This window comes from Bos indicus, chromosome 19 (assembly GCF_029378745.1).
Source record: "Bos indicus isolate NIAB-ARS_2022 breed Sahiwal x Tharparkar chromosome 19, NIAB-ARS_B.indTharparkar_mat_pri_1.0, whole genome shotgun sequence".
Taxonomy (NCBI): domain Eukaryota; kingdom Metazoa; phylum Chordata; class Mammalia; order Artiodactyla; family Bovidae; genus Bos; species Bos indicus.
This window is the reverse complement of record NC_091778.1, coordinates 57,788,950-57,814,250: the sequence shown is the minus strand read 5'-3', so window position 1 is coordinate 57,814,250 and position 25,301 is coordinate 57,788,950. Positions and strand designations below refer to the sequence as shown.

General features: G+C 53.7%; 1 protein-coding gene and 1 pseudogene across 1 annotated transcript; one reads left to right on the top strand and one right to left on the bottom strand.

Moving 5' to 3' along the window:
- Positions 1 to 1,118: 1,118 nt before the first annotated feature.
- Positions 1,119 to 16,787, bottom strand: FADS6 (fatty acid desaturase 6). Its single transcript, XM_019982222.2, has 6 exons — positions 16,539 to 16,787; positions 15,709 to 15,875; positions 4,665 to 4,845; positions 3,723 to 3,910; positions 2,318 to 2,497; positions 1,119 to 1,527 (listed from the first exon to the last, which is right to left on the bottom strand). The coding sequence occupies exons 1-6, from the start codon at positions 16,699 to 16,701 to the stop codon at positions 1,378 to 1,380; spliced, it is 1,029 nt and encodes a 342-aa protein (XP_019837781.2). The 5' UTR covers positions 16,702 to 16,787; the 3' UTR covers positions 1,119 to 1,377.
- A 2,022-nt stretch (positions 16,788 to 18,809) lies between these two features.
- LOC109573452 (small ribosomal subunit protein eS25 pseudogene) lies at positions 18,810 to 19,283 on the top strand (annotated as a pseudogene).
- Positions 19,284 to 25,301: the final 6,018 nt, after the last annotated feature.

The window sequence follows — 25,301 nt, the reverse complement described above, 5'->3', positions numbered from 1 at the left end:
GATAGACTTGCGTGTCCTCAACCAGAGAGGGGATTTTGCCACCCACCCCCCAACCAGGAGACATTTGGCAATGTCTGGAGACGTTTTTGATTGTCACAACTTGGCAACCTAGTGGATAGAAGCTAGAGATGCGACTGAACATCCTACAATGCACAGCACAGGCCCCCCAACGACAAAGAACTATCTGGCCAAAACATCACAGTGCCGAAATAAGAAACCCTGTTCTAAACTAACTGCTCTGGCCTCGTGTCAGAGGCCCGGCCTCCTTCTCTGACCCTCCCTCAGCCTCCAGCCTGGCCCTGCCTCCCACTTTCTCATCCAGCCTCCAGGCAGTGCTGCTCCCAGCTCTCTCTCCAGGCCGCCAGCTTTGGGCTGGATCTCAGTGGCATCCCCAGTAGCCAGCCTCTTCCTCCGGCTGGCATCGGTCACTCCCTTACATCTCCGCCTCACTCCCAGGCTGCAGACATTCCTTTCACAGCTAAGCGTGGCCCTTGACTCCCAGCTCTTGTGTCTGAACCCCCATCCTTCTCCCACTCCTTCCTCTCCTCTCCAAGACCATCTGACCTCCAGCACCTGTTCCCATAACCCCTCTCCAGCCTCAGCTACCCTCCCCGTCATTTTCTCCCTCTCCCAGTTGAGAATTCTTCCACCCCTTGGGAACATCACAAACAAAGCCGACTTGGAGAGCTAGCCAAGGTCCTGCTCAAAGCTATTACCCTCTTGCTACTTTCATCTGACCTGAAGCCTTCCCCACAAAACACACACTTTGAGCTCACAGGTGCTGTGAGTCTCGGGAGCTGCCGCCAGGGTCTTGCACAGGCTTCCTGGCTGAGATACTAGGAAAGTCTGCCGAAGGTAACCGCTCCCTGTGGTCCCTGGGGAGAGGGCTCCTTTGGGGCCGGAACCTCAAACGGCACAGGAAGAAGCAGTGGCCAAGTTCATTGCTCCCTGGCACCAGGGAGGCCCTCGCCAGGGGGCAGGTGGACCCTTCTCTCTCCATGCCCCTCCTGCCCTGCCCCCAACCTAGGGCCTCTCCTTACCCCTGTCCTCTAGCCCTCCCGAGGCTCAGAGCGGAAGCAGGAAGGAATCCAGCTGTTTAGTCCTGAGATGGAGTCGGCTGAGGTCCAGACTGAGCAGAATGCCCAGCCACCTTTATTCCTTGAAACTCAAAAAAGCAAGCAGGGCAGGTGATCCCTGGAACCCCCTGCGTGAGCTCCCCACCTCACTGTCTACCTGCGCCTCCACACTCTGGTGGAGTGAAGCACAGCCCCTGGGCGGGAGCCAGCGCCCTCCCAGCCCCAGCAGTGGCCAGCACAGGCAGGAGAGCCAGGGTTGGGCCCCGGGAAGGACAGCGGGGTGGCTGGGCTGGTCCACCCCTCACTGCAGCCCCACCAGCTCTGTGATGGGAGGGGTCTGCACCATGAACTCCTCGTAGCGTTGGAGAAACAGCCAGAAGCGAGCCAGGTAGGAGTCCTCGTTGTATGGCAGCTGCTTCTCGTGGAGGAACTGGGACACCACAGGCTTCACCTGGCAGAAGGTGGGCAGGAGGAGAGGCTGCAGATAGGCCACCCTCATGGGGACCCTTCCTCTCCCCAGCCCCCAACTCCTGTCTACTTTGTTGCATGATGCTGGGGAGGAGCTGAGGGGCTGGGAGAACTCCCACATTTCCAGCAGGCAAGGGAAAGGGAGTTTTATCCCCAGCATTCTTCTCGGGGGATCCTGACTATCTGACAGTCCTCCTTAGCATAGGGGGATAAACGCCATCTCTCCCTTTCACCAAGCACATACAGGTGCCTGACATTTCAGGTCCATTTCTCCATTATCTTCAAAACCTGTCAACGTAAGCACTGCTTGAAATTGTTAGTTGCTCTGTCGTGTCTGACTCTTTGCAACTCCATGGGCTGCAGCCCGCCAGGCTCCTCTGTCCATGGAATTCTCCAGACAAGAATACTGGAGTGAGTAGCCATTCCCTTCTCCAGGGGATCTTCCCAACCCAGGGATTGAACCAGGGTCTTCTGCATTGCAAGCAGGTTCTTTACTGTCTGAGCCACCAGGGAAGCCCAAGCACAGCTTAGTCCCATTTTACAGATGAGGAAGCTGAGGCTCAGAGACATTCAGTTAACTTGTCCAGAGTCACACTGCCTGGTCAGAAACCCAAGTGTTTCTGATCAAAAGCCACACTGCTGCTTGTTCCCTGAGCGGCCCCTTCCTGGGAAATTCTGGCCAGGTCAGTTGGTCAGAGGGCCCTGAAGGGGACTCCCCCTCCACCCTCAGGCAGCTCCCTCATCCAAGCCCCTCCAGCCCCACCCTCGTCTACCTTCAGGCACATGTTGTCGGAGAGCCTGGGGAAGAGGTGGTGTTCCACGTGGCAGCTGATGAGAGAGTGGCCGAATGCCCAGTCCAGCACCGGCAGCCGGGGCAGGTTCAGCACCCCCAGGCTCATCATGTGGATCCGTCGCGGCTTCTTGTCAGGGGAGAACATGGGCAGCCCGATGTGCTGTGACAGACACGAGGGTCAGGCCCTGGGGCCGGGCCAGGAAGACCCGTGTGTCCCCACCCCGCCCCGGCATCCTCAGCTGGCACCCGGGGGCCCCGTGGGTCCTGTGTCCGTCTCACTTCCTGCTCTGGCAGGACCCGGAAGAGGCACGAGGAGGCTGAGGTTCTGTGTCCTGTGCTGAGCCTCGCCTATCCCTGACCACTCCCCCCGTCAGCGCAATGAATGGAGTCTGGGTGCCCCTCTGGCCCTGTGGTCCTCTAAGTCCACGACTGCCCCCCACTGTCCCTCACATCCCTGTGCCTTCGCTTCATCCCAAAGAGACCCTTCTCTGCTCTCCTTTCAACAATCAAAATCCTGCTCATGGTTCAAGAAATGCCTCCTCTGCCAGGCCTTGTCCTCAGTCTAGAGGATGAGGAAGTGAGTGGGAACTTACGGTCTCACCAGACAAGCGGAGGGATCACAACTGTGGGACTGCATCATGGGATTAAGTCATTAAGGCCGGGTGGTAAGTGCTAGGCTGGGATCCTCACTGGTCCAGGGAGCAGGGAGGTGACCGTCCCCACAGAAGTGGCCCCAGAACTGAGCGCTGAGCTGCCGGACTCCCACAAAGACCTCCCATCTCCAGCGTCTTACCTAGACACACGCCCGCTGGGACCTCGGTGGTGGCCCTTGCTTCACTTCCCTCGGGCTCATCACAGTAAGAGCCCTGAGGCTAGGAGCTGGGGTCCTATTCACCTGTGTCCCTAAGGAGCTTCATCAAGTAAACTTTGCACACGTGTGTGCAAGGTCGCTTCAGTCATGTCTGACTCTGCACCCCTATGGACTGTAGCGCACCAGGCGCCTCTGTCCATGGGATTCTCCAGGCAAGAGTACTAGGACAGATTGCCATGCCCCCCTCCAGGGCATCTTCCCAACCCAGGGACCATCCCAGGTCTCTTACGTCTCCTGCGTTGGCAGGTGGGTTCTTTACCACTCCTGCCACCTTTGCACAGAAGCTGCTTAATAAATCCCATCTGCGCTCGAATGGCAGCCAGTGTTGAAGGGAAGTAAACTCCTTACCTGAGACCAAAACTCTCTGTGATGACCCACAGGGAGAAGGGCAGAAGGTAAGAGTAGGGAGGTACTTCACCTGGTGACCTCTCTCCCCCTAGAATCTAGAGTCCAGCCTTCGGCCAGGTGGTCCCCATGCCGCCCTCCCCTGTGTTCAGGGTAGGGGAGGCCTCACCTGGAAGATGTTGACGTGGAGATAAGGGTGGGCCAGCAGGGACCTGGTGATGAGCATGCAGGCCAGGGCCGAGCTGGGGCTCTGGAAGCCAGACACATTCAGGAGCAGCCAGTATTGAGAATAAAGGCCCAGGGAGATCAGGCCCAGTGTCCGCAGGGCCGTCCTGAGCTCCACTTCTCTCAGCCGCTCTGCCAGAAGGGGTGAGAGATTGCGGGGGTTGGGTTTGGCAAGGTTCCAATCCAACATAAGCAGGCTCCCTGGTGGCTGAGTGGTGCAAACTCAGGTGGCCAAGGTAGTTACAGCCCTGAAAAGTCGGTTCATTCGCTTTTCTTTCCCCCTTTGGCTGCACCGTGTGGCTTGCAGGATCTTAGTTCCCCGACCAGGGATCAAACCCAGGCCCCAGCAGTGAAAGTGCCAAGTCCTAACCACTGGACCACCAAGTAATTCCTTTTTTTTTTTTCTTTTGCCCATTTTTAGAATAGAAAACAGAGCATTAAGCAACCTGAGGTCAGTCTGATATTAATAGTAAGTGGTGGCATGGGGCTTGAGCCCTTAGCCCCTGCTCCTTCCACCATACAATATTGCTCCTACGAGACTAAACATTATAACGTACAACAGAGTGTGAGGCCTTTACAAAGCACTTTTACATCTACAACCTCATTATGCCTTCCCACCATCCTTGAGGAGCAGGGGAGAACCTGAAGTTCAGAGACGTTAAGTTACCTGCCTGCAGTCATCACCCACCAGTAAGCGGCAAAGTCAGACTGGGCCCCAGCTCCACAGTTCTTTCCACCCTGCTTGGCTGTCTCAGAAGGTTTCTGTCTGGTCTCAACTCAGGGCTCCTCGCTTCCTTCATGAAGCCTCCACGAAGCCATGAGAGGGAGGAAGGGAAGGGAGTGGGGGGGACCAGGTCTTTGCAGGGCACGGCCCTGGCTTACTCACCCACAGCCACGAGCGGGGTTATGATGGGGATCAAGAGAGGAGCGAGGAACATGTAGATGTAGCGGTTGAGGCAAGGCAGCCTCCACGTGCTCGAGTCCCCCAGGCCTAGCACGTTGGTGTAGCCGTGGTGCATCTTCACGTGTCCATACTTGGCGTACTCCGCAGTGAAGGACGTGCATACCTGGAGGAGGCAGCCAGAAGCGGGGCGGGGTCCACATCCCAGGCGAGCAAAGCTGGCCCTCTGGAGCCTCGAAAAGACCCTCCTTCCCCAGACCCTGCCTTTCCAAGGCCTTCCTGCCTTCCACCCCCAGCTCATCAGCCTTGACCATCAGCTCTCAGGGATCTAGGACCGCATCTTGGGACTTCCCTGGTGGTTTAGTGGTTAAGAATCTGCCTGCCCATGCAGGGGACGCGGGTTCGATCCCTGGTTGGGGAACTAAGAGCCCACATGCCTGGAGGCAGGTAAGCCCAGTGTGCCACAACTACTGAGTCTGCACACTCAAGAGTCCCGCAGCACAACTAGAGAAGCCCACGCGCTGCAGTGAAGAGCCAATGAGCCCCGAGAAAGATCCTGCGGTTGGGTGCCGCAGCCAAGACCTGGCGCGCGTGCGCAGGCGCGCATGCTACGTCGATTCACTGGTCCATACCGACTCTTTGCGACCCCATGGACTATAGCCCGCCAAGCTCCTCTGTTCATGGGATACTCCAGGCAAGAATACTGGAGTGGGTCGCCATGCCCTCCTCCAGGGGACTCAGCGATGGAACACGCATCTCTTGTCTCCTGCACTGGCAGGCAGGTTCTTTACCACTAGGGCCACTTGGGAAGCCCCTAAGACCTGATGCAACCAAATAAATAATCTTTAAAAAAAAAAAAAAAGCAACTGTATCCACTCGGCATGATGCTGCAAAGCATTTGGGGCGGGAGGCCAGCAAGTCTGAGAGGGCTGCTGGAGGACTGGACGCATTGAAGGCAAAGCTCCGGGCATCTGATGGCAATTGTTTCGTGAGTGTTCATGGTGGAAACATCTGCACCTTCATGACACTGCTTTGCATCCTGAGCCCACCACAGTGAGGGGAGTCTAGGGAAGAAGAAAGGCCATCTTCTGAATCGTCCCTGAGGGTGGCACCCAGGGTGAGGGTGCCCCAGTGGCGGCCAAGAGTTAACTTCTTCCTAGGGGTGACTCTTTGGCGTGATCCCACGTGGGAGTCTCTGAAGCTGGTAGCTAGCAGCAGCAGCAGCTCCCTGACTCCAAGAAGAGCAGTCATTCTGAATATAAAAGAGGCACCAAAGTGTTTCTCATGCAGATGTATGCAAATTAACACCCAACCTCAGTCTCTTCCAATATTTTATCCAAAAGCCAGAAGACTTTGCTAATTTTATTGAAGACGCTGCCTGTCTATATCCTGGAGGGTGTGAAGGTCGACCCAATGCCAGTCACTGTGAGCGCCACAAAGAGCCGAGCAGGGGACTTCCCTGGTGGTCCAGTGGTTAAGGCTGCAGGCTCCCAGGGCAGGGGCCATGGGTGCAGTCCTCAGTCAGGGATCCCTAAATGCTGCACGGCACGGTCAAATAAAAAAATAAAAAATAAATTTTTAAAAAGTAAAATATAATCATTTAAAAAAAAAAGGACCCAACAGTTGGTTCACAAAGGAGCTGTTGCCAGGATCTGCCAAGGCCTCCTCAGAGGCCAGTCTGCCTCTGCCCAAGGCTTGGAAGTGTACTTTGAGCTTCACGGTTCTATAACTGGAAAAAAGCAACTGGGCTTTTGTTGGTTTTTTTGTTTGTTTTTAACTTAATTATTAATTACTTCTCGGCTGCTCACGGACTTCCTCGAGGGTGGCTTCTCTTGTTCCCGAGCGCAGGCTCCAGGGTGTGCGGGCTTCGGGAGTCGTGACACACGGGCTTAGTTGACCCCGGGCATATGGGATCTTCCCGGACCAGGGATCGAGCCCGTGCTCCCTGCATTGGCACCACAAGGGAAGTCCGTGACTGTTTTTAACTGCTGTTTTTAACTGTTTTCCTTCCTCACACTTCTGCTCCAAAGGCCGAGCCTGTCTGCATTGCTTTTTGCTTCACGAAATGTTAGCTGCACTCAGCAATCTGCTCTTCCTTCTTGCCCTTCCTTCTGGCCTGAGTTCTACACCTCTGCTCAGACTAGCAGCTGATCATGCTTTGAGCCAGAAACAGCCTGGGGCCTGAACCCTTCCGAGCTTGACCTCAGGGGTCTCCAGGGCCAGGTTCTCAGCCACATGCCCAGACCAGAGAACTGGGCGCAGGGGCCACCGTGTAACACGTGGTTTGTGACTCAGCACAAGCTTCCGGAATCTGTGTGACCTGCCTTTTTGCAAGAATAAGAACAGATCTGAGGGGACTTCCCTGGTGGTCCAGGGCTGAGACTTCACCTCCTAATGAGGGGGTTCGGGTTCGTGTTCCATCCCTGGTTGGGAGCTAAGACCCCACTGCTTCCCAACAGAGGCAGAATTGTAACAAATTCAATAAAGACTTTAAAAATGGTCCACATTAAAAAAGAAAGAAACCCAGATCTGAGGCTATTTCTATACACTGGAATTCTCCCTCCCATCTAGATGTTCTTTCCAGAATGAGAGGGAACACGGTGGGCTTGGGAGGAGGAGAGAGACTGGACACAGGGTTCGGCGTGTATTACATGCACCCATCAAAGTGTAGGGGGACAGGGCCACACCTTACAGACGGTCCTGCTGCAAAGGATTATTTACAGGCCTCGCCCAAGATGATCTCCCATCCAGACCCAGAGAAAGTTCCAGAAGCTTCTTGATATCACTACCTTCTACAACCCTCAGGCAGACTTAAGAACGTAGATCTCTTAGCCACACTCAGGCTCCTCAAGTGGCCAAAGTGAGTGTTGGGTAGACTCTCGACATCTCCTCTCAGCTACAACTGGGGGACCCACCACACTCTGCAGCCCTCTAGTGCCAACGACTGGAGCCCACGCGCCTAAAGCCGGTGCTCCACAGCAAGAGAAGCCACCGCAGTGAGGAGCCTGAGCACCTTAACGGAGAGGCGCTCACCACGACTAGACAAAGCCCAAGAGCAACAGCGAAGACCCAGGGCAGCCAAAAGCAAATAAATAAAAATTAAAATAAATCGGGGTCCCTCCCCAGATCTCTCACTCATTTAGTTGTTTATTCATTAAGCATTCTCAGACCTCCACCAGCAGCCAAAGGTAGTTCTCTAACTTGGTACTTTTTTAAATAATTTATTTTTTGAGCAGGTAATATGTTTGCATAATTCAAAAAATATACAGTGGGGTGGGGGAGTCTTCTTCCTACCTGACCCCCCAGTTGCCCCATTTTCCTCCTGGGAGGTGAGGGAGGTCCTCTATCCCTTTATGTGTTCTCTAATATTTTGCTCTTTTAATTTTTAAGCAAACAACACTCTGCAGGATTGAAAACCGTCATTATAAGATTAGGACACAGAGTTTGGCTTCAAATAGGTCATTTACTGGATCAGAGGGGGAGGGCCAGGATGAGGCAGGTGCCCGGCAGAAGCTGTAAGTGTGGCCACTGAGAGAGGTGAGGACCAGAGGGCAGGGGCAGAAGGAGGGTTCTGGAGGAAGGATGAAGAGGAGGAGGAGGCAATCAAGACAGGAGCCAAGTCTCCAGCTCAAAGCCTGGGGGGCAGGGGTCACTCCGGAGACGGGGACAGGAGAAGAGGGCCACAGGATGGGCAGGGTGAGGAGGAGGGGCTGGGGGTTGTCCCAGAGGCAGCATCCCTCAGGCAGGAGGGACTGTGGGCTGGAGTCTTCCCTGCTTTAAGTTTGTCAAATCAAGTATAGGACACCTGGGGACTTACTTGGTGGTCCCATGGCTAAGTCTTCATGCTCCCAGTGCAGGGGGCCTGGGTTCCATCCCTGGTTAGGGAATTAGATCCCATATGTCTCAACTAAAGATCTCACATGCTGCAACTAAGACCCGGCACAGCCAAATAATGTTTTGTTTTGGTTTTTTTAAGTATAGGATGTGGAAACAGAAATGGCAACCCACTCCAGTATTCTTGCTTGGAGAACTCTATGGAGCCTGGGGTGCTGTAGTCCATGGGGTCACAAAAAGTCAAACCAGCAACCACCTTCCCACTTCTGGGCCCAGCCAGCCTGTCCTGACAGCGTCTCCTCCAGACGCTCTCACCAGGGGTTCTCAGCCTCGCCACTATTGCCTTGGGCACTGGGGGCTTCCCTGGTGGTTCAGATGGTAAAGAATCTGCCTGCAATGTGGGAGACCTGGGTTCGATCCCTGGGAAGGGAAGATTCCCCTGGAGGAAGGAATGGCAATACTCCACTATTCCTGTCTGGAGAAGCCCATGGACAGAGGAGCCTGTCAGGCTACAGTCCCTGGGGTTGCAAAGAGTCAGACACCACTGAGGGACTAACACTTTCATACCTTTTCGTTCCATATCTGTGCATAGTAGTCTGTCTACCAGCAACCTTGGCCCCTATCTGCTGGATGCCAGGAGCAACACATAAACACTTGCACGCATGTACAGACACACCCTAGTCATCAGAGCCCAAAACACCTGCAGACACCGACCATGTCCCTGCCACGCTCTCTCCTCTCTGTGTTCCCACGGCCTTCACACAGCTGCCTTCACAGTCTGCCTGCCCAGGCCCTGGGCTGCATCGTGTAGTAGCTGAGCGGCCGGGGTCAAGTGACTTAACCTGCCAGACCAGTGTTTCCTCATCCACAAAGTAAGGGTGATAATAGGTTTGACCTCACAGGGAGGCGTGATTATTAACATCAACTACACAGTAAGCACCCAGTAATGGTCAGTTGGTATAATTAAGACTTCTATTATTTTGATGTCATTCGTGTGTGCCTGTTTACCCACTGGACTCTGAGCCCTTGGGGAACTGGAAGAGGGTTCTGCTCACCATTGTGTCCCCAGCACCCAGCAGAGGGCTGGGCCGGGAGCGAAAGCTTGGTGATTTTGAGCTGCTCAGCCAACGCCCACGTGGAGCCTCAACTGCTGACACTGTTTCAGCCCCTAGATCTCCCCAGCAAACCCAGCTTCCCTCCAAGTCTCCCCTCCCCACTGGGCAGCCATGGGCTGCCTGGAAGCAGCCCTCCCCTTTTCTCCGAGCCCCCCTACCACCATACCCACCCAAGGACACTCACCAGGCTCAGTGCCACCACCCACAGATGACCACCTGATCCTCCTCCAGCATCCTCAGCCTCTGGGGGCCCATGTGCAAGACCACGGGGGCCAAGCTTTTAGAGACCCACCGGTGTGGGAACTGCCAGACGACCCCGCACAAGTACATTTTACAAATCTGCATACGTGATAAAATCGCACAGACACACACGCACAAAGTCAATGTCCTGGTGTGTTGAATCGCTGTTGAGTCGCTCAGTCGTGTCTGACTCTCTGCGACCCCACAGACTTGTAGCCCGCCAGGCTCCTCTGTCCATGGGCTTTCCCAGGCAAGAATACTGGTGTGGGTTGCCATTTCCTTCTCCAGGGGACCTTCCTCCCTCAGGGATCGAACCCACGTCTCCTGCATTGGCAGGTGAATTCTTTCCCACTGAGCCACCAGGGAAGTCCTGAATATCAAATGTTGAATGACAATACATGTAACTATTGAGGCGTCTAGGTAACGGGTCCACTGGACTGCTCTGTCCTCTCTGATCTGGTTTTGCAGTGTCTTGCGAATCTCTAATTATTTCAAAAGTACAAACGTTTTTATTTTTTTTAAAGAAGTATATTTTGTACTACAGATCTGAGTTTGCCTGCTAAATATATTTTTTTAATTAAAAAATTTAAAAATCACAGTGGAGCATACTCAGAGGACCACCCCTCAGGGTTCAGGTGGGGCCAAAAAGAAAGAAGGCGAGAGACGGCCCAGAAGGTACAGGCCACCGTGAACCGGCAGGAAGAGAATCGGAACTGTTCAAGCATCGTAATCAGGTTGGGCTTCGGGGCTCGGGCTCGGTTTCTACCACCAGCACAGGGACTGGAAAGAAGGTGACAGTCCCCCCAGGTGACACCCCTCCCCCAGGGCAGAGCCGCCGGGGCTCTCCGTGGACCAGCTGTGACGCCACCCCCATAGCACAAAGCCGACTTTAAAAGGAGAGTTGGAAGTTGAGACACAATGGAGCTTAGTAACTGGCACGGCCTGTTCCCTCCCACTTAGGGGAACATCTTGACTGTGAGTGACTGGCAAGGGAGTCCCTAAAGGCCTCCTGATTGCAGGAGTTAATCTTCCCCAACTGAAAACAGAGTTGCCATATGATCCTGTGACCCACTCCTGGGTATGGATCTGGAGAAAACTATAATTCGAAAAGATACATGCATCCCTGTGTTCATGACAGCACTATTTATAATAGCCAAGACATGGAAACAGACTAAATGCCCATCAACACGTGAATGAATAAAGAAGGTGTGGTATACACATACATATATATATTATATGATAACATATACTATATGGAATATAATGTGATTATAAAGTGTGAAAATATATGTATTATATGGAATATTAATCATAAAAAGAATGAAATCACACCACTTGCAGCAGCATGGATGGACCTAGAGATTATCATATTAAGTGAGTTAGAATGAGAAGGGCAAACACCATGCGACCGATATCACTTATATGTGATAAATTTATCTACGAAACAGGAACAGACTCACAGACACAGGGAGCAGACTCACAGACACAGGGGACAGACTCACAGACACAGGGGACAGACTCACAGACACAGGGGACGGACTCACAGACACAGGGGACAGACTCACAGACACAGGGAACAGACTCAGAGACACAGGGGACGGACTCAAGACACAGGGGACGGACTCACAGACACGGACGGACTCGCAGACACAGGGGACGGACTCACAGACACAGGGGACAGACTCACAGACACAGGGGACGGACTCACAGACACGGACGGACTCGCAGACACAGGGAGCAGACTCACAGACACAGGGGACAGACTCACAGACAGGGAACAGACTCACAGACACAGGGGACAGACTCACAGACACAGGGGACAGACACACAGACACAAGGGACAGACTTGGGGTTGCCAAGGGGGAGAGGGATGGGGGAGCGACTGGGAGTTTGGGGTCAGCAGATGCAAATTATTACACAGAGAATGAGTGAATACCCTACGATAAGCCATAATGGAAAAGAATATGAAGAAGAATGTGTGTATATATATATGTGTGTGTGTGTGTGTAACTGAATCACCTTGCTGTATAATAGAAATTAACACAACATTGTAAATCAACTATAAATTAAAAAATAAACTTTTCCAAGCTTCGGTACTTGAACCATAGGGGCCTGCCCACCCCAGCCTGCCCCTACATTCCTGTGGCTCTTGACAGGCAGTACCCAAGAATACTGGAAGTCCTCATGACATAACCCAGGACAAGGAGCAGGCAGGCGAGGGTAGTCCGTGGGCAAGGGAGAGGGTCAGAGGTGCACTGAATGGAATGGAACACTGTGGCGTAGACAGGAAGTGGGTGTTCGGAGGGAAGTCAGTCCTGGCGTGAGTGGGGTATATGATTTTGGATACTTTAGCAGAGAAGCAATAGCAACCTGGATGTCACTGCCCCCGCCATCCTGCCTGCCCTCCCCTCAGATCCAACGGGTCAGAGAGGGTGACCTCTCTCATCCCCAGCTCGTGCCAGCAGATTGTGAAAGGGGCCTGGCAAAAGCTGGGTGGAGCAGGAAAGCCAGTGACACTCCAGGTGACACCTGAGGCTGTGACTAAGGGACTAGATTCTTCTATGGTGATGCTGCCTCCTGAGGGTCACAGTTTGGAAACAGCGCAGGCAGTCGACAAGCGGAGGAGGAAAGAGAGACAACGGGACGTGAAAGATGGGGAAGCCGGGGATCCAGGAGGGTCCCAGGTAGTCTGCTGAGATCCTACGTGGCAAGAGCTGGTCCTCTGTGTGATGCGAAGGACAGGTATGGTTCAGGGCCTCAGTAAACAGCCCCCTCAGTACACACACACACACCCCCCACACACAGCTCCACTGAGCTTTGTATAAGCTGGTCAACCTTTCAGTTAAAAATAAACAACGCTGGGCTTCCCTAGTGGCTCAACGGTAAAGAATCCGCCTGCCAATACAGGAGGCACGGGTTCGATCCCTGGTCCGAGAAGATCCCACATGCCGTGGTGCTACTCAGCCCGTGTGCCACTCTAAAGAGCACAGGCTCCAGAGCCTGGGAGCCGCAATTTCTGAAGCCCTCACTCTCGAGAGCTCTGTTGCTCTGCAACAGGAGAAGCCACCACAGTGATAAGCCAGCGCACAACTGGAGAGGAACCCCAGCTCGCCACCACTGAGAAAAGCCCGTGCAGCAACAAAGATCCAGCGCAGACAGAAGTGTTAAAAAGAAAAAAAAGAAAAGAAAACTAAAGCATTTAAAGCAGTTAAAAAAAAAAAAAAAAACACGCTAACAAACAAAACAAGTAAGAAAAACCACTAACCTTTTGCTTGCAACTGACTGGGTGTTCCCTCCAGAGGAAAAAGAAAAAGGTGATGGGGGTGGTCGGGGAGCTTGTTACTTGGAAGCAGGCATTGAAGAGTCAGGCCCAGGCCCTAATGAAGATCTAGGGTGTCTCGTTTAATATTCACACTGGTTTCACAGAGGAGGTAACATTATTATTCTCATTTATTACATGGAGAAACCAACACTTAGATGCTAAATTAAGTAACTTGTCCAAGGTCACAGAGTCAGTGTGTCCAAGGTGGCCCCGACACTGTCCGCTGCCTGGTTGACAAAAGGTAAAAATCCACTCGCCCTACTCATGCCAGTGGCCGAGGAGGTGGAGCCGTCCCCTCCTTCCCACTGGGAGCTGGATCTTCCCTGAGGTTGGCCAGAGTCAGGGCCACGCCTTGAGGCATGGGGGGTAGAAAAGCAGAGGCCTCCCACTCAGGTTGCCCTCGAGAAATTTGCAATCTGCCTGCAGCATACCAGCCTTCACAGCTGGGGATGGAAGCCAAGGCTTCCCTACGTGGGGCTCACCCACCTCCAGGCTGTGACCTTCCGGCAGCCTGCTCTTCCCCAGACCTTGTCCCCGTGTCCCCTGCAGGGTCATCGTCTACAAACATTGAGCTCAGCCCTGTGCCAGGGACTAAAGAGGCAAAGGTGAGGCCACTGCCTGGGTCTCAGGGGACGAGATGAGGGGAGCCACCAGGCTGCCGGGGTCCCTCCAGGTGGGTCCCGCACTGTGGTTCAGCTGGAGCCCTCTGTCTGGGGAGGCTGGGAAGCCTCCACCTTCTCAGCCACCCCCAGGCCTCTGGGGCTCAGTGCAGCTTTGACAGAGCCCACATGATAGATGATAGCACAACATCCTGGTTCCTCCCCTGCTTGTGATTACAAACTTGGGGGGTGGCGGCGTCTGACCCTGGCTCCAGGGTTGGGTCTGTACCTTAGAGCCTGGCTGAGACCAACGCTCAGGGGTCCCTGGGAAGAAGATTGTCTTGAAATGGACCCTGAGGACCCATTGGTTTCCTTTGTCCTTTTTAAAAAGTATATTTCTTTACTTTTATTTATTTGGCTATACTGGGTCTTCGGTGCAGCATGTGGGATCTAGATCGCTGATTGGGGATCAAACCCAAGAACCTTCATTGGGAAACCTGCATTGGCGTCTTATCCACTGGACCAGAAGTACCCCCCTTGTCCTTTGCATTTTAGAAATGTATGCAGGGATTTCCCTGATGGTCCAGTGGGTAGGATTTGGCGCTCCAAATGCAGGGGGCCCAGGTTCAATCCCTAGTTGGGGAACTAGATCCCACATGCTGCAACTAAAGATCCTGCAACGAAGATCAGAGATCCCGAGTGCCACAACTGAGACCTGAAGCCAAATGAATAAAACATAAAATAAAAAATGAAAAATTAAGGAATCTCCCTCCCTTTAAGACAAAAAATAGAAACGTGCGCAGGTGGGAGAGGTGGGTTTGGGGACGGTGAAGGCGATGGAGGGTGCTGGACAGACAGTGCTTCCTCTCATCTAACTCATGCACTATAATTTTATAAAACGTCCTGTGTGCGTGCGTGTACAGTTATGTAAAGTTATATAACTTTATTAAAAGTTAGTAATTGAGGGGCTTCCCTGGTGGCCCAGTGGTTAAGACTTTGAGCTTCCAAGCAGGGCGTGAGGGTTCCATCCCTGGTTGGAACACTAAGATCCCACCTGCTTCGTGGTGCGGCCAATAAACAAATAAAAGTTCTTTTAAAAAAAAGAAAAGTTAATAATTGAATTAATTGGTCACAGTAACCAGTTCCTGGCAGAAAAGGACTGTTTCTGGTACCAGCTTTCACATTTGTTCATAAGGGACCCAGGGTCCATGGTGGGGGATCACCTGGAAGGAAGGGAAGAAGGGGTGTCAGAGCATCGGAGACCTGAGACCGGTCCAGACAGAAGGGGAACCGGGCCAGACACCTTTGCCTACCTGACCGTGCCCACAGGCTGAGGCAGGCTGGGGAGATGGTGGGAGAAGTGGGGCAAGAGTCAGGAGAGAGGAGGGACCCTCCTGGTACAGACCCAGGGAAGCAGGGGGCTTCTAGGAGGCTCCACCATCGCCAGGTGTCAGGAGGTGGGGGCTGTTATGGAACTGGGGTGCTGGGAGAGACACCAGGCCCCTGCTCCCCCTGCCCTCTGTCCATCGTTCACATCCCAAACCCCAACTGCAAAACCAGGAAGCCCAAAGGTTGCAGCCAGGACTGCCAGCCGCAGGAGTCCTGGGGAGAGGAAGAAGGTCCACCCTCCTGAACCAGTGTTGTGGAGAAGAGAGCCGCCCCCAGGAGAAACCGGTGCTCCGGCTGCGTCCCCGGCCTCAGTTGAGCACTGATCATTCCTCATGCAGCCCTCTACCCTCTCAAGGGGTTGGGGTCATGCACACACGCAGACACACACAGACCGTAGTGCAGACAGGCGACACGCTTGGGCCCACGTGCCAAGAGCCGCAGCTGCTGGCCCTCGAGGGCTCACAGGGCTGTGCATGCCTGGATTCTCACACCAAGGCCCCGCAGCGGCTCCCACCCTGTCCCAGGCTCACCTCCACAAAGAAAAGCGTCCAGACCTTGCTCCAGCCTCTGGACTCGGTGAGGGCACCATGAGTGGCCAGGTGGCTGCCCTTGACGGTCAGTGTGTAGTGGCACACCCCCAGGATGGTGATGCCCAGGGCAAAGACCAGGGGGCTGTCAGAGCGCAGGCACAGGAACCCTGCGGGGGGAAGTGGCGGGGGGGGGGGGGGGGGGCGGTAGGAAGAGCGGTAAGGGCGGGGGGTCTTTCTCTGGTTCTTGGAGATCTAAGCCCAAATGCCCCAGCCTGCACCCCTGGAAGCCCGGGCCAAAGAGGGCCCAGCCCGGGGGACTGCCCCGGATAGTGGTGTGGCAGGTTCCACGAAGGCCGGAGCGGGACGGGTTGGCTCTCTCTGAAAGCTCTGAGACAAGACAGAGCGCCACTGACTCACCGAGGGGAGGCCGGGAATCTTGATTCTGCGCCCCTGCCAGAGGGGCGGTGGCGACAGGGCACGGTGGGGGGGTCCAGGCCAGGCGAGGACCAGGGAACACGCCCCTCGCCCCCTCCCCGGGCGCCCTATGGAGCACCCTCCCCCTCCCCAGGCCATCTCATCTCCCCCCTCACCACCCCCACCACCCCACCCCGCCGCTTCTCCCTGACTCGGCTCAACTTTCTCCTCCACTGCCCTTCATCCATCGGGGCATCTCCGGGTACACAAGTCAGAACACCCCAACCAGACTTCCCGGGCTGACCCTCTGTCCTAGCGTCCCGGGCAAGCGCCATCTACCCCACCCCGCCGCCCGCCCCGACACCCTCCGCCGCCGCCCAGCGGGCCGCGCAGCCCCCAGTCCCCGTGTCCCTCACCGGGTGGCAAAGCGAGGAGGCTGAGCGCGAGGATGGCGCAGTCCACGCCGTGGCGCTCCCACCACGAGCTCGCCCTCACCACCTCCTGCACCCGCGCCTCCAGCTCGCCCAACAGCGCCTCGGCCCGGGCGCTGTCCCGGGGCGCGCCCCCCGCAGGCTCCATGGGCTCCGCGCTCGGGCCGGGCACCCGCCGAGGACTCGGAGGATCGGGAGCGTCTGCGGCGCCGGGCGGCCGAGGCGCCGAGCGCGAGCGGAGGCGGGCGGGGCGGAGTCACGCGCGCGGCTGGGGACACCCGCCCCTGGTGTCACGGTGCGCGCCCAGAGCGACCCGGCCGGTCCGGGGCCACCCTCTTGGCGGGCGGGACCAGAACGGGCGCAGGAGGAGCGCACGGATGCGCGGGGGTGGGGAGGCCACCTGGAGCCAGAAGCAAATCGCCGCAGAGGGGACGCGGGCGCGGGCGGGATGGGGGCGCGAGGACCCCCGTTAGAGACCCTCCTCCCGCAGGACTTTCCCTGATCGCCTGACCTCAAATAACTCCCTTATATAATTCCGGCGCCGCACCCTGCTCGGGTTTGTGGGACCTTTTTTTTAATCCCTGAACTTAAGTATTTTTTCCCAGTAGCACTTAGCAGCCGCTCCACACCCGACACGGACATTCGTCCCCTGTCTCACCCACAGAGGGGACGCTGGTACCAGCAGGCCTCACTTCGCCGCTTTTTCTCCAGTCTTATCTTCAGGACGTGAAACAGTGCCGGGAAAGATTTGTGAATTCATGGGACAGAAAGTTCAAGGCCTCGCTCAAGCCTCTGGGTAGTGGTGATGGTGGTGGTGGTGGTGGGATACTCCCCTCTGAATCCAGCTTTAGCAGCGGCACGTGGGGAGCTGTCTCTCTGGCCCAGTGGGTTTGGGACTGAAAAGGGATTGCTGTAGAGAAAACGCATTCAGAGCTGACCATTCAGGTGGGGTTCCTGTGAGGTGCCGCTCACTCAGGGGTGCCCAGGGCTGAAGGCCACTGCAAAGGGCCCTGGAGACGGGAGCAGCACCCGTCCTGGCCCTTCCCATCCGCCCAGGCCCTGACCCGGCGCTGTGGGAGTCTGGCCTTGGCCCTGGGAGCAAAGCCGCTGTGTTGTGCAAACATCCTCCTCCATTTCTGAGGGTCCTTTCTCTTTTTTCATACGGTTTTTTCATATGGTTTCATATGGAGGTCCCTTTAAAATGAGGCCTGGGGTGGTGGGGGCGGGCAGGAGCCCATTGGAGGAGGGAGGAAAAGGGGGAGAGGAAGGCGAGGAGGAGGAGGGGAGGAAACGGAAGAGAAACCGGAAACAGAGTCCGGAACGCTTAGGAGTTGGATTCTTTTATCTTCCTTGGCATTTTCCTTCATGATTTCTTGTGCGTTTATCCGTCCATTTTTTTTTTTTTAATGTATATAAAGGCAAGATTTTCTTTACCAGGTCAGCTATTCTAAGGAGTTTGTAATTTAACAGGCCAACACACACACCCCCAAGCAAACACGCACACACACTGGTTCCTTACAGTTTACCACTGCTTCTGCATACTTAACAGGTTTTGTGTAACCCCCACAACTCCCAGAGGATGCTGTCATCCCCATTTAATTGATGGAGGCCCAGATCTGCCCACAGCACCCCCCCCACCCACCCCCCCACAGTTACTAAACAGCAGAACTAGAAGCCCAATTATCTTTTGCTTTTATCAGAGATTCTTAAGACAGAGGCATGGGGTGGTGATGGGGGAGTGACCTTCCCACTCCCTATTCCACCTTTACTTTCCTCTTAGATAGTCTGACATTTTCAGGGAGGGGGATACCTATAATTTTAAAGAACATAGTTGCTATTAATGTGCAATATTATAATTCTATAAGGGCAGAATCCCACTGCTTGTGAACTTTCTGGTATCAAGAAGCCCCTCGTCCAGCCTCGTCCACCCTTTGGACATCTAAGTGGTACTATACGGAGGCAGATGCTGTGTTAAACAGGCACAGAGGCAGATGGGTATTGAAGGAGCTCAGAGGAGAGAAGAATCCCTGTGGGGTGGGGCTGACTATGGTCTCCTCAGAGAAAGGCAGCCTTCATTTAGAACCGACTTAAAGCAAGAGGGTATACTGCAGGTGGAGATGGCCGGGGGAGGGGCTGTGGGTTGGGAGAGATGAGGGAATAACAAAATCCGAAAGATTTGAATAGACAGCTCACCAAAGGTACAAATGACCAATAAACACAGGAAAAGATGCGCTACGTCATTAGTCTCGAGGGAAATGCACATTAAAATCCCAATAAGGAGTGGTTGCAGCTGCTCTCCGGGCTTCGCTATGCCACCCAAGGACGACAAGAAGAAGAAAGATGCCGGAAAGTCGGCCAAGAAAGACAAAGATCCAGTGAACAAATCTGGGGCCAAGGCCAAAAAGAAGTGGTCCAAAAGCAAAGTTCGGGACAAACTCAATAACCTAGTCTTGTTTGACAAAGCAGCATATGACAAACTCTGTAAAGTTCCCAGCTATAAGCTTATAACTCCAGCTGTCGTCTCTGAGAGACTGAAGATTCATGGTTCCCTGGCCAGAGCAGCCCTTCAGGAACTCCTTAGTAAAGGTCTTATTAAACTGGTTTCAAAGCACAGAGTTCAAGTGATTTACACCAGAAACACCAAGGGTGGAGATGCCCCAGCTGCTGGTGAAGATGCATGAACAGATCCTACTAGCTGTACATTTTGAAAAATAAAACTTTATTAAATCAAAAAAATAAATAAAATCCCAATAAGAGAGCCCTTCAGATCCAGAGCATAGCTTAAATTTAAATAGCCGGGCAGTGCTAATCCTTGGCAAGGCGATGGGAAGTCACAGACCTCTCATTTGTTGTTGATGAGAGTACAAAGTGTCGCAAACCCTTTGGAAAACAGTTTGACAGTTTCTTGTAAAGTAAATATACACTTACCCTGCTGCTGCTGCTAAGTCGCTTCAGTTGTGTCTGACTCTGTGCCACTCCATAGACAGCTCCCCCATCCCTGGGGTTCTCCAGGCAAGGACACTGGAATGAGTTGCCATTTCCCTCTCCAATGCATGAAAGTGAAAAGTCAAAGGGAAGTCGCTCAGCCGTGTCCGACTCTTCCCAACCCCATGGACTGCAGCCTACCAAGCTCCTCCGTCCATGGGATTTTCCAGGCAAGAGTACTGGAGTGGGGTGCCATTGCCTTCTCCGACACTTACCCTGCAGTGTGTGCTAAGTTGCTGCAGTCTTATCTGACTCTGTGCCATCCTATGATTGTAGCCCTCCAGGCTCCTCTGTCCATGGGATTCTCTGGAAAAGAATACTGGAGTGGGTTGCCATGCTCTCCACCAGGGGATCTTCCCAACACAGGGATCAAACCCTCATCTCCTGTGTATCCTGCACAGCACTTCTTTACCCCTGAGACTGAGCCATCAAGGAAGCCCATTGGAGCCTCAGCTTAAAACCACTGGATTCTTTACCACTAGCGCCACCTGGGAAGTTCTATGCGCTTAACCTATGACCCAGTAATTCAGCTCCCAGATAGTCACCCAACAGGAATGAAAACATATCCATATAAAAACCTGAACCCGAAGGATATTGCAGCATTGTTCATTAGAGCCAAGTTGGAAACAGCCTAAATGTCCACCAACAGGAGAATGGACACACTAAATATGATACCTTCACACAACTTATGCAATAAAAAGACACTGGCAGAGGCAACAGGGTAGATGAACTGATGTAATCTCACAGACATTAGGTGGAGGCTAAGAAGACGCAATTACTGCATGACCCATTTGTGTGAAGTTCAAGAACAGGGAGAGCTAATGTATAGTGATAGAAATCACATCCATCCTTCCCTGGGGAGGGGTGGGTGGGGGGCATTTATTGCAAAGGGACGTGAGGAACCTTTCTGGGAGGGTGGAAATGATCCAGATGGTGATTGTGGTGGTGTTTACATGGGTGTGTATACATCTGTCAAAAGTCACTAACAGGCGTGTGTTTTATTATAGTTAATCAGACCTCAGTAAAGTCGACCAGGGCAAAACCAAAGCAGCAAAGCAGATTTTGCTTCAAAATGGAAAGAGCGTGGGGCTTCCCTGGTGGCTCAGTGGCTAAGACTCTGCACTCCCCATACAGGGGGTCTGGGTTCAATCCCTGGTCAGGGAACTAATCCGGAATCTAGGGTTCCACATGCCACAACCAAAGACGCTGTACGCGGCGACTGAGACCCAGTTCAGCCAGATACATGAATAAAGGCAATTATTTCCAGATACAAAATACTATACATAAAGTAGATCAGCCAAAAGGGATTTACCGTATAGAATAGGGAGCTATGGTTAATATCTTAGAATAACCTACAGTGGAAAATAATCCGAAAAAAAAAATATATATATATGCCTGAACCATTTTGCTGTGCATCTGATACTAACACAGTATTGTAAATCAACTATACTTCAATTTTTTTAATTTTCAAAATCCGTGATGGTTTTTTTAAGAGGTATAATTCAGATGGTAAATGTCACCCATAAATGTAGCACACTGAAGTGTGGGGAAGCAGGGTGAGTCTGGCATCTGAGGTCCCTTGGCCATGGGGTTGACAGCTGAGTGTGTGGGGCGGCGGAGTGGATGATTTAGCAAATTCTTCAGTCCTCTCCGTGAGCCGCTTCTGGGTTCTCAGCCCTGGTCCACGGCCTTCTGGCTCCCAGCAAAGATGAGAAAGACCTGAGAACAAAGCTTGGGGTGAAAGGCTCTGGGTGGTTGGCCCAGGCAGCCCTGCTGCCATCGAGGCTCTCTGCTTGGCTTCTCACAACAGGTCCTGCGGGGGCAGGCCTGGGCAGGCTCCTGGCCCTCAGCCCACAGTAGGATGCTAGGCAGAGACAGCCAGGGCTGGGGGCCGTCTACGCCTCCCGGCCACTCTGCTCTAGACCAACCTCTGCTCCCACCCAACCTCCCACCATCTGCACAAGACTCAGTTTATGTGAAGAGCACAGCTTTGCAGTCTGGCATGCTTACTAGCTGTGTGACCTTGGGTAAGTTACTCAACCTCTCCGAGCCTTAGTAGCTTCATATACACTACAAAGGAGGGAGATAAATATCAATAGGAGTTTGAATATTTTCTTCCTGTATCCCAACAGATTGTGTGTACACTCCCACTGTAGAGATGACTAGACCACAGCCTAAAGTCTAAATTACTCAGCTTGGTCTTTGAGGGCGGCCAAGTTCTAGCTCCACACCTGACTACTTGGGGCAGAATGACATATCCCTGACCTCTGACCCCTGGATAGGGATTGCCTTTTCTCACTTCTCTGTCTTTATTCCCAGGGACATTGTTTCTATTCTCACCGCCTCCCCATCCAAGCCCCACCCATCCTTTGGGGCTCTGGTGACGTCAGTCACTCCTACAAAATTTATCCAGGGTTTTCATATATTCCACTCATTCAACTTTTTAAAAAAATTTATTTATTGATCTAATTTTTGGCTGTGCTGGGTCTTTGTTGCTGCATCCAGCCATTCTCGAGTTGTGGTGAAAGAGAGCTGCTCTCTATTTGCAGTGTTTGGTCTTCTCACTGCAAAGTGTGGACTTTAGCAGTCGAGGCAGATGGGCTTAGTTGCTCTGCAGCATGAGGAATCTTCCCTGATCAGGGATTGAGCCCACGTGCCCTGCATTGGCAGGCAATTCTCAAATATTGGACCACTGCTCCTGCTGCTGCTAAGCTGCTTCAGTCGTGTCCGACTCTGTGCGACCCCATAGATGGCAGCCCACCAGGCTCCCCCGTCCCTGGGATTCTCCAGGCAAGAACACTGGAGTGGGTTGCCATTTCCTTCTCCAATGCATCAAAGTGAAAAGTGAAAGTGAAGTCGCTCAGTCGTGCCCGACTCTTCGGGACCCCATGGACTGCAGCCCACCGGGCTCCTCCATCCATGGGATTTTCCAGGCAAGAGTACTGGAGTTAGCTGCCATTGCCTTCTCCAACTGGACCACTAGGGAAGTCCATTCAACCAATTTTATTGAGCATCGATGGTGGCCAGGGGCTCCAGCTCTGTCTTTCCCTTCCTCTGACATCATCATCTCCCCGGTTGCATTATTTTTCTTTCTTTCTTTTTTTTTTTTTTGTCCACATGGCATGCAGGATCTTAGTTCCTTGACCAGGGATCAAACCTGTGCCCTCTGTAGCGGAAGGGCGGAGTCTTAAGCACTGGAGCCCCAGGGAAGCCCCTCCCTCTACAGCTTGTTTTCGACGTCAGCTATCATATACTGCCCAGCAGTGATCCCCCGTCATACTATCTGGCCATAAGATTCAGTGCACTCTGTGTCATCTGCCTGCCTTAATCAGGAAAAGTAACACTAGCTGTTGAAACAAACAACCCCAGGGACTTTCCTGTAGTCCCCAGGCTAAGACCCCGTGCTCCCAGCGCAGGGAGCCAGGGTTTGACCCCGCATGACACAACTCAAAGGTCCTGCATGGTGCAGCAGAGGTCAAAGGTCCCCTGTGTGACTACTAAGACCCGGCCCAGCCGAATAAAATACACCTGTGTGCGTGCGTGCCGAGTCACGTCAGTCGTGTCCAACTCTTTGCGACCCCATGGACTGTAGCCTGGAAGGCTCCTCTGTCCGTGGGATTCTCCAGGCAAGAATACTGGAGTGGGTTGCCATGTCCTCCTCCAGGGGATCTTCCCCACCCAGGGATCAAACCCGGGTCTCTTGCATCTCCTGTATTGGCAGGTGGGTTCTTTAGCGCCACCTGGGAAGCCCCAAATAAATAAATAAATATGTTTTTTAAAAAGGGAGACTTTGTGCTTTTTTTTTAAGTTAAAAAACAAATAGATGATAGAGAAGACTCCAGACCCCAAGGGGCTGGGTGCTCATGGGCCTACCCAGGCATCAATAATAGCACGAGGGGTGTGTATTAGATGATGCTGGGTTGGGTCTTCCTGGGAGACTCTGGAGTTCCCCACCCTGGGGCAGCGATGATTCCTCCCTTCTGCCATCCAGATCTTTATTTGCTGGGGTTCATTGGGGTTAATTACTGTTGTGGTTGGGGTAGGGTGGCAGGGAGCGTTGCCTGGGACCCAGGGCCTGGAGGGGGAACCCTGAGAGTCAGGGATGGGTTTGGAGACCTGGAGGGTTGGAACCAGGAGTCTGGGGGGCACAGGGTGGACTAGAAAGACACCTCCTGCCAGCAGGGCAACCCTTTCTGTGCTCCAAACCTAGGTGAATGGGTCTTTAACCCTTTCTTGTCTTCCACCCATTCCTGCCACCCCCCAAATCATCAAAGGCCCAGCTCTGTGAGGCAAGTGGCATTATTCACAGGGGTGGGGCTGAGTGCTCTGGGGGGAAGTGGCCTCGCCTCTGGCTCAGACCTTGGTCAGCTAAGAGTGGGACCAGCACCTGAAGCTTCTGGATCCAGCAGGGCAGGACCACAGGGACGGGGGCATCAGCCTCGCCTCCAGGGACCCTCCGCGGGGTGCCAGTGACCTGCAGCCTCCATCCTGCCATTCTGCAGGGACAAAGCCAGGTTGGTGATGGCCTAGAGGCAGATCAAGGAAGCAAGACCGGTGAGGGAAAGGGGCCCGACCTGGATCCGGTGGGGATGCTGCTGAGGCTCTGGGGCCGTTGTCTGTCCCCACCTCACAGGCATTGAGGCTTCCTCAGCATCTTAGGTCCTTGAAAACCCAAGGCTGGGGCTCTTAGCAGCCCAGCCTCCCGCCTTGTGAGGCTTTCTAAGGGTCATCTGGTCCTTCCCCGCCTGCACCAGGGCAACACCATAGCCAGTGTGGGTGATGACTCTGGGGTATGGAGCAGCCTGAAGGGTGTGTGGGGGGCCTGGGGGGGCCAGTTGCCAGGGCTGGAGCTGAGCGGGGAGTAAGGGCTGCGATTCCCGTACACAGGTTCCAGTCCTTGCTGTGTGACCTTAGGTAAGTCACTTGGCTTCTCTGGGCCTCAGTTTTCTGAAAGGGTGATTCGGAGTGGATGAAGGTGATACTATTAATATGCACTTTACCAGGAAGGTAATAAAAGGGCAAAGGTTTGAGGTAGATAGACTATCACAAATGCCATTCCTTGGGCTATGGTAATGATAGCAATGTTGTTATTTTGGCTATTGATATGATTTAAATCTAATATATATAGGTGTCAGTAACGATATTCATAAATGGTTTCCGTTTCCAGTGAGGAAAAGGGCTGAACACCCTCACTTCCTCTATGTTGTCCTCGTCCTTGCCCACGTTTTGTGTGTGTGTGTGTGTGTGTGTGTGAGAAGGGCTGGGGTTCAGGAGTGTGATAATCCCCCCACTTCCATTGTGCATGACTGTGCAGAAGGTGTGCTAACATGGAGAGGGGATTTGGGGGTCAGTCCAGCATGGCACTGCTCTCTGCCACCAGCTCAGGGATGCCCAGGCCTCGCTGGTGCCCACTGAGCCCTCCCCCGTCCCCAGAGCCCCTGCCCCAGGTCCCTGGGCTGGTCTCCTGCCTACTGGACGTCAAGGCTGAACTAAGAGCTTTAGGTAGTTTATCCTCAGGACTGGCCTGTGACGTGGCGTATAATTATCCCCACTTACAGATTTAAATACCGAGGCTTGGAACAGCAAATCAGTCTTCCCAGCAAATATCAGGGCTGGCAGGCCAGTCTGAGCACTATAGCCCCTAGAAGGGCCCACCAGGCCCCTCGGTACCCGGATGGCCCTGAAAGATTGATTCGTCTCTACCCCGTTCGCTGCCTTCTGGACCACCGGCCCTTCTCCCCCTACTGCCCACTCCCGCCCCTG

Coding starts and splice junctions, on each gene's coding strand:
- FADS6 (XM_019982222.2), bottom strand. CDS start 16,701: ATGGAGCCTGCGGGGGGCGCGCCCCGGGACAGCGCCCGGGCCGAGGCG. Junction 2,498..3,722: donor TCCACGTCAACATCTTCCAG/GTGAGGCCTCCC, acceptor TGTCTGTCACAG/CACATCGGGCTGCCCATGTT. Junction 1,528..2,317: donor CCGACAACATGTGCCTGAAG/GTAGACGAGGGT, acceptor ACCTTCTGCCAG/GTGAAGCCTGTGGTGTCCCA.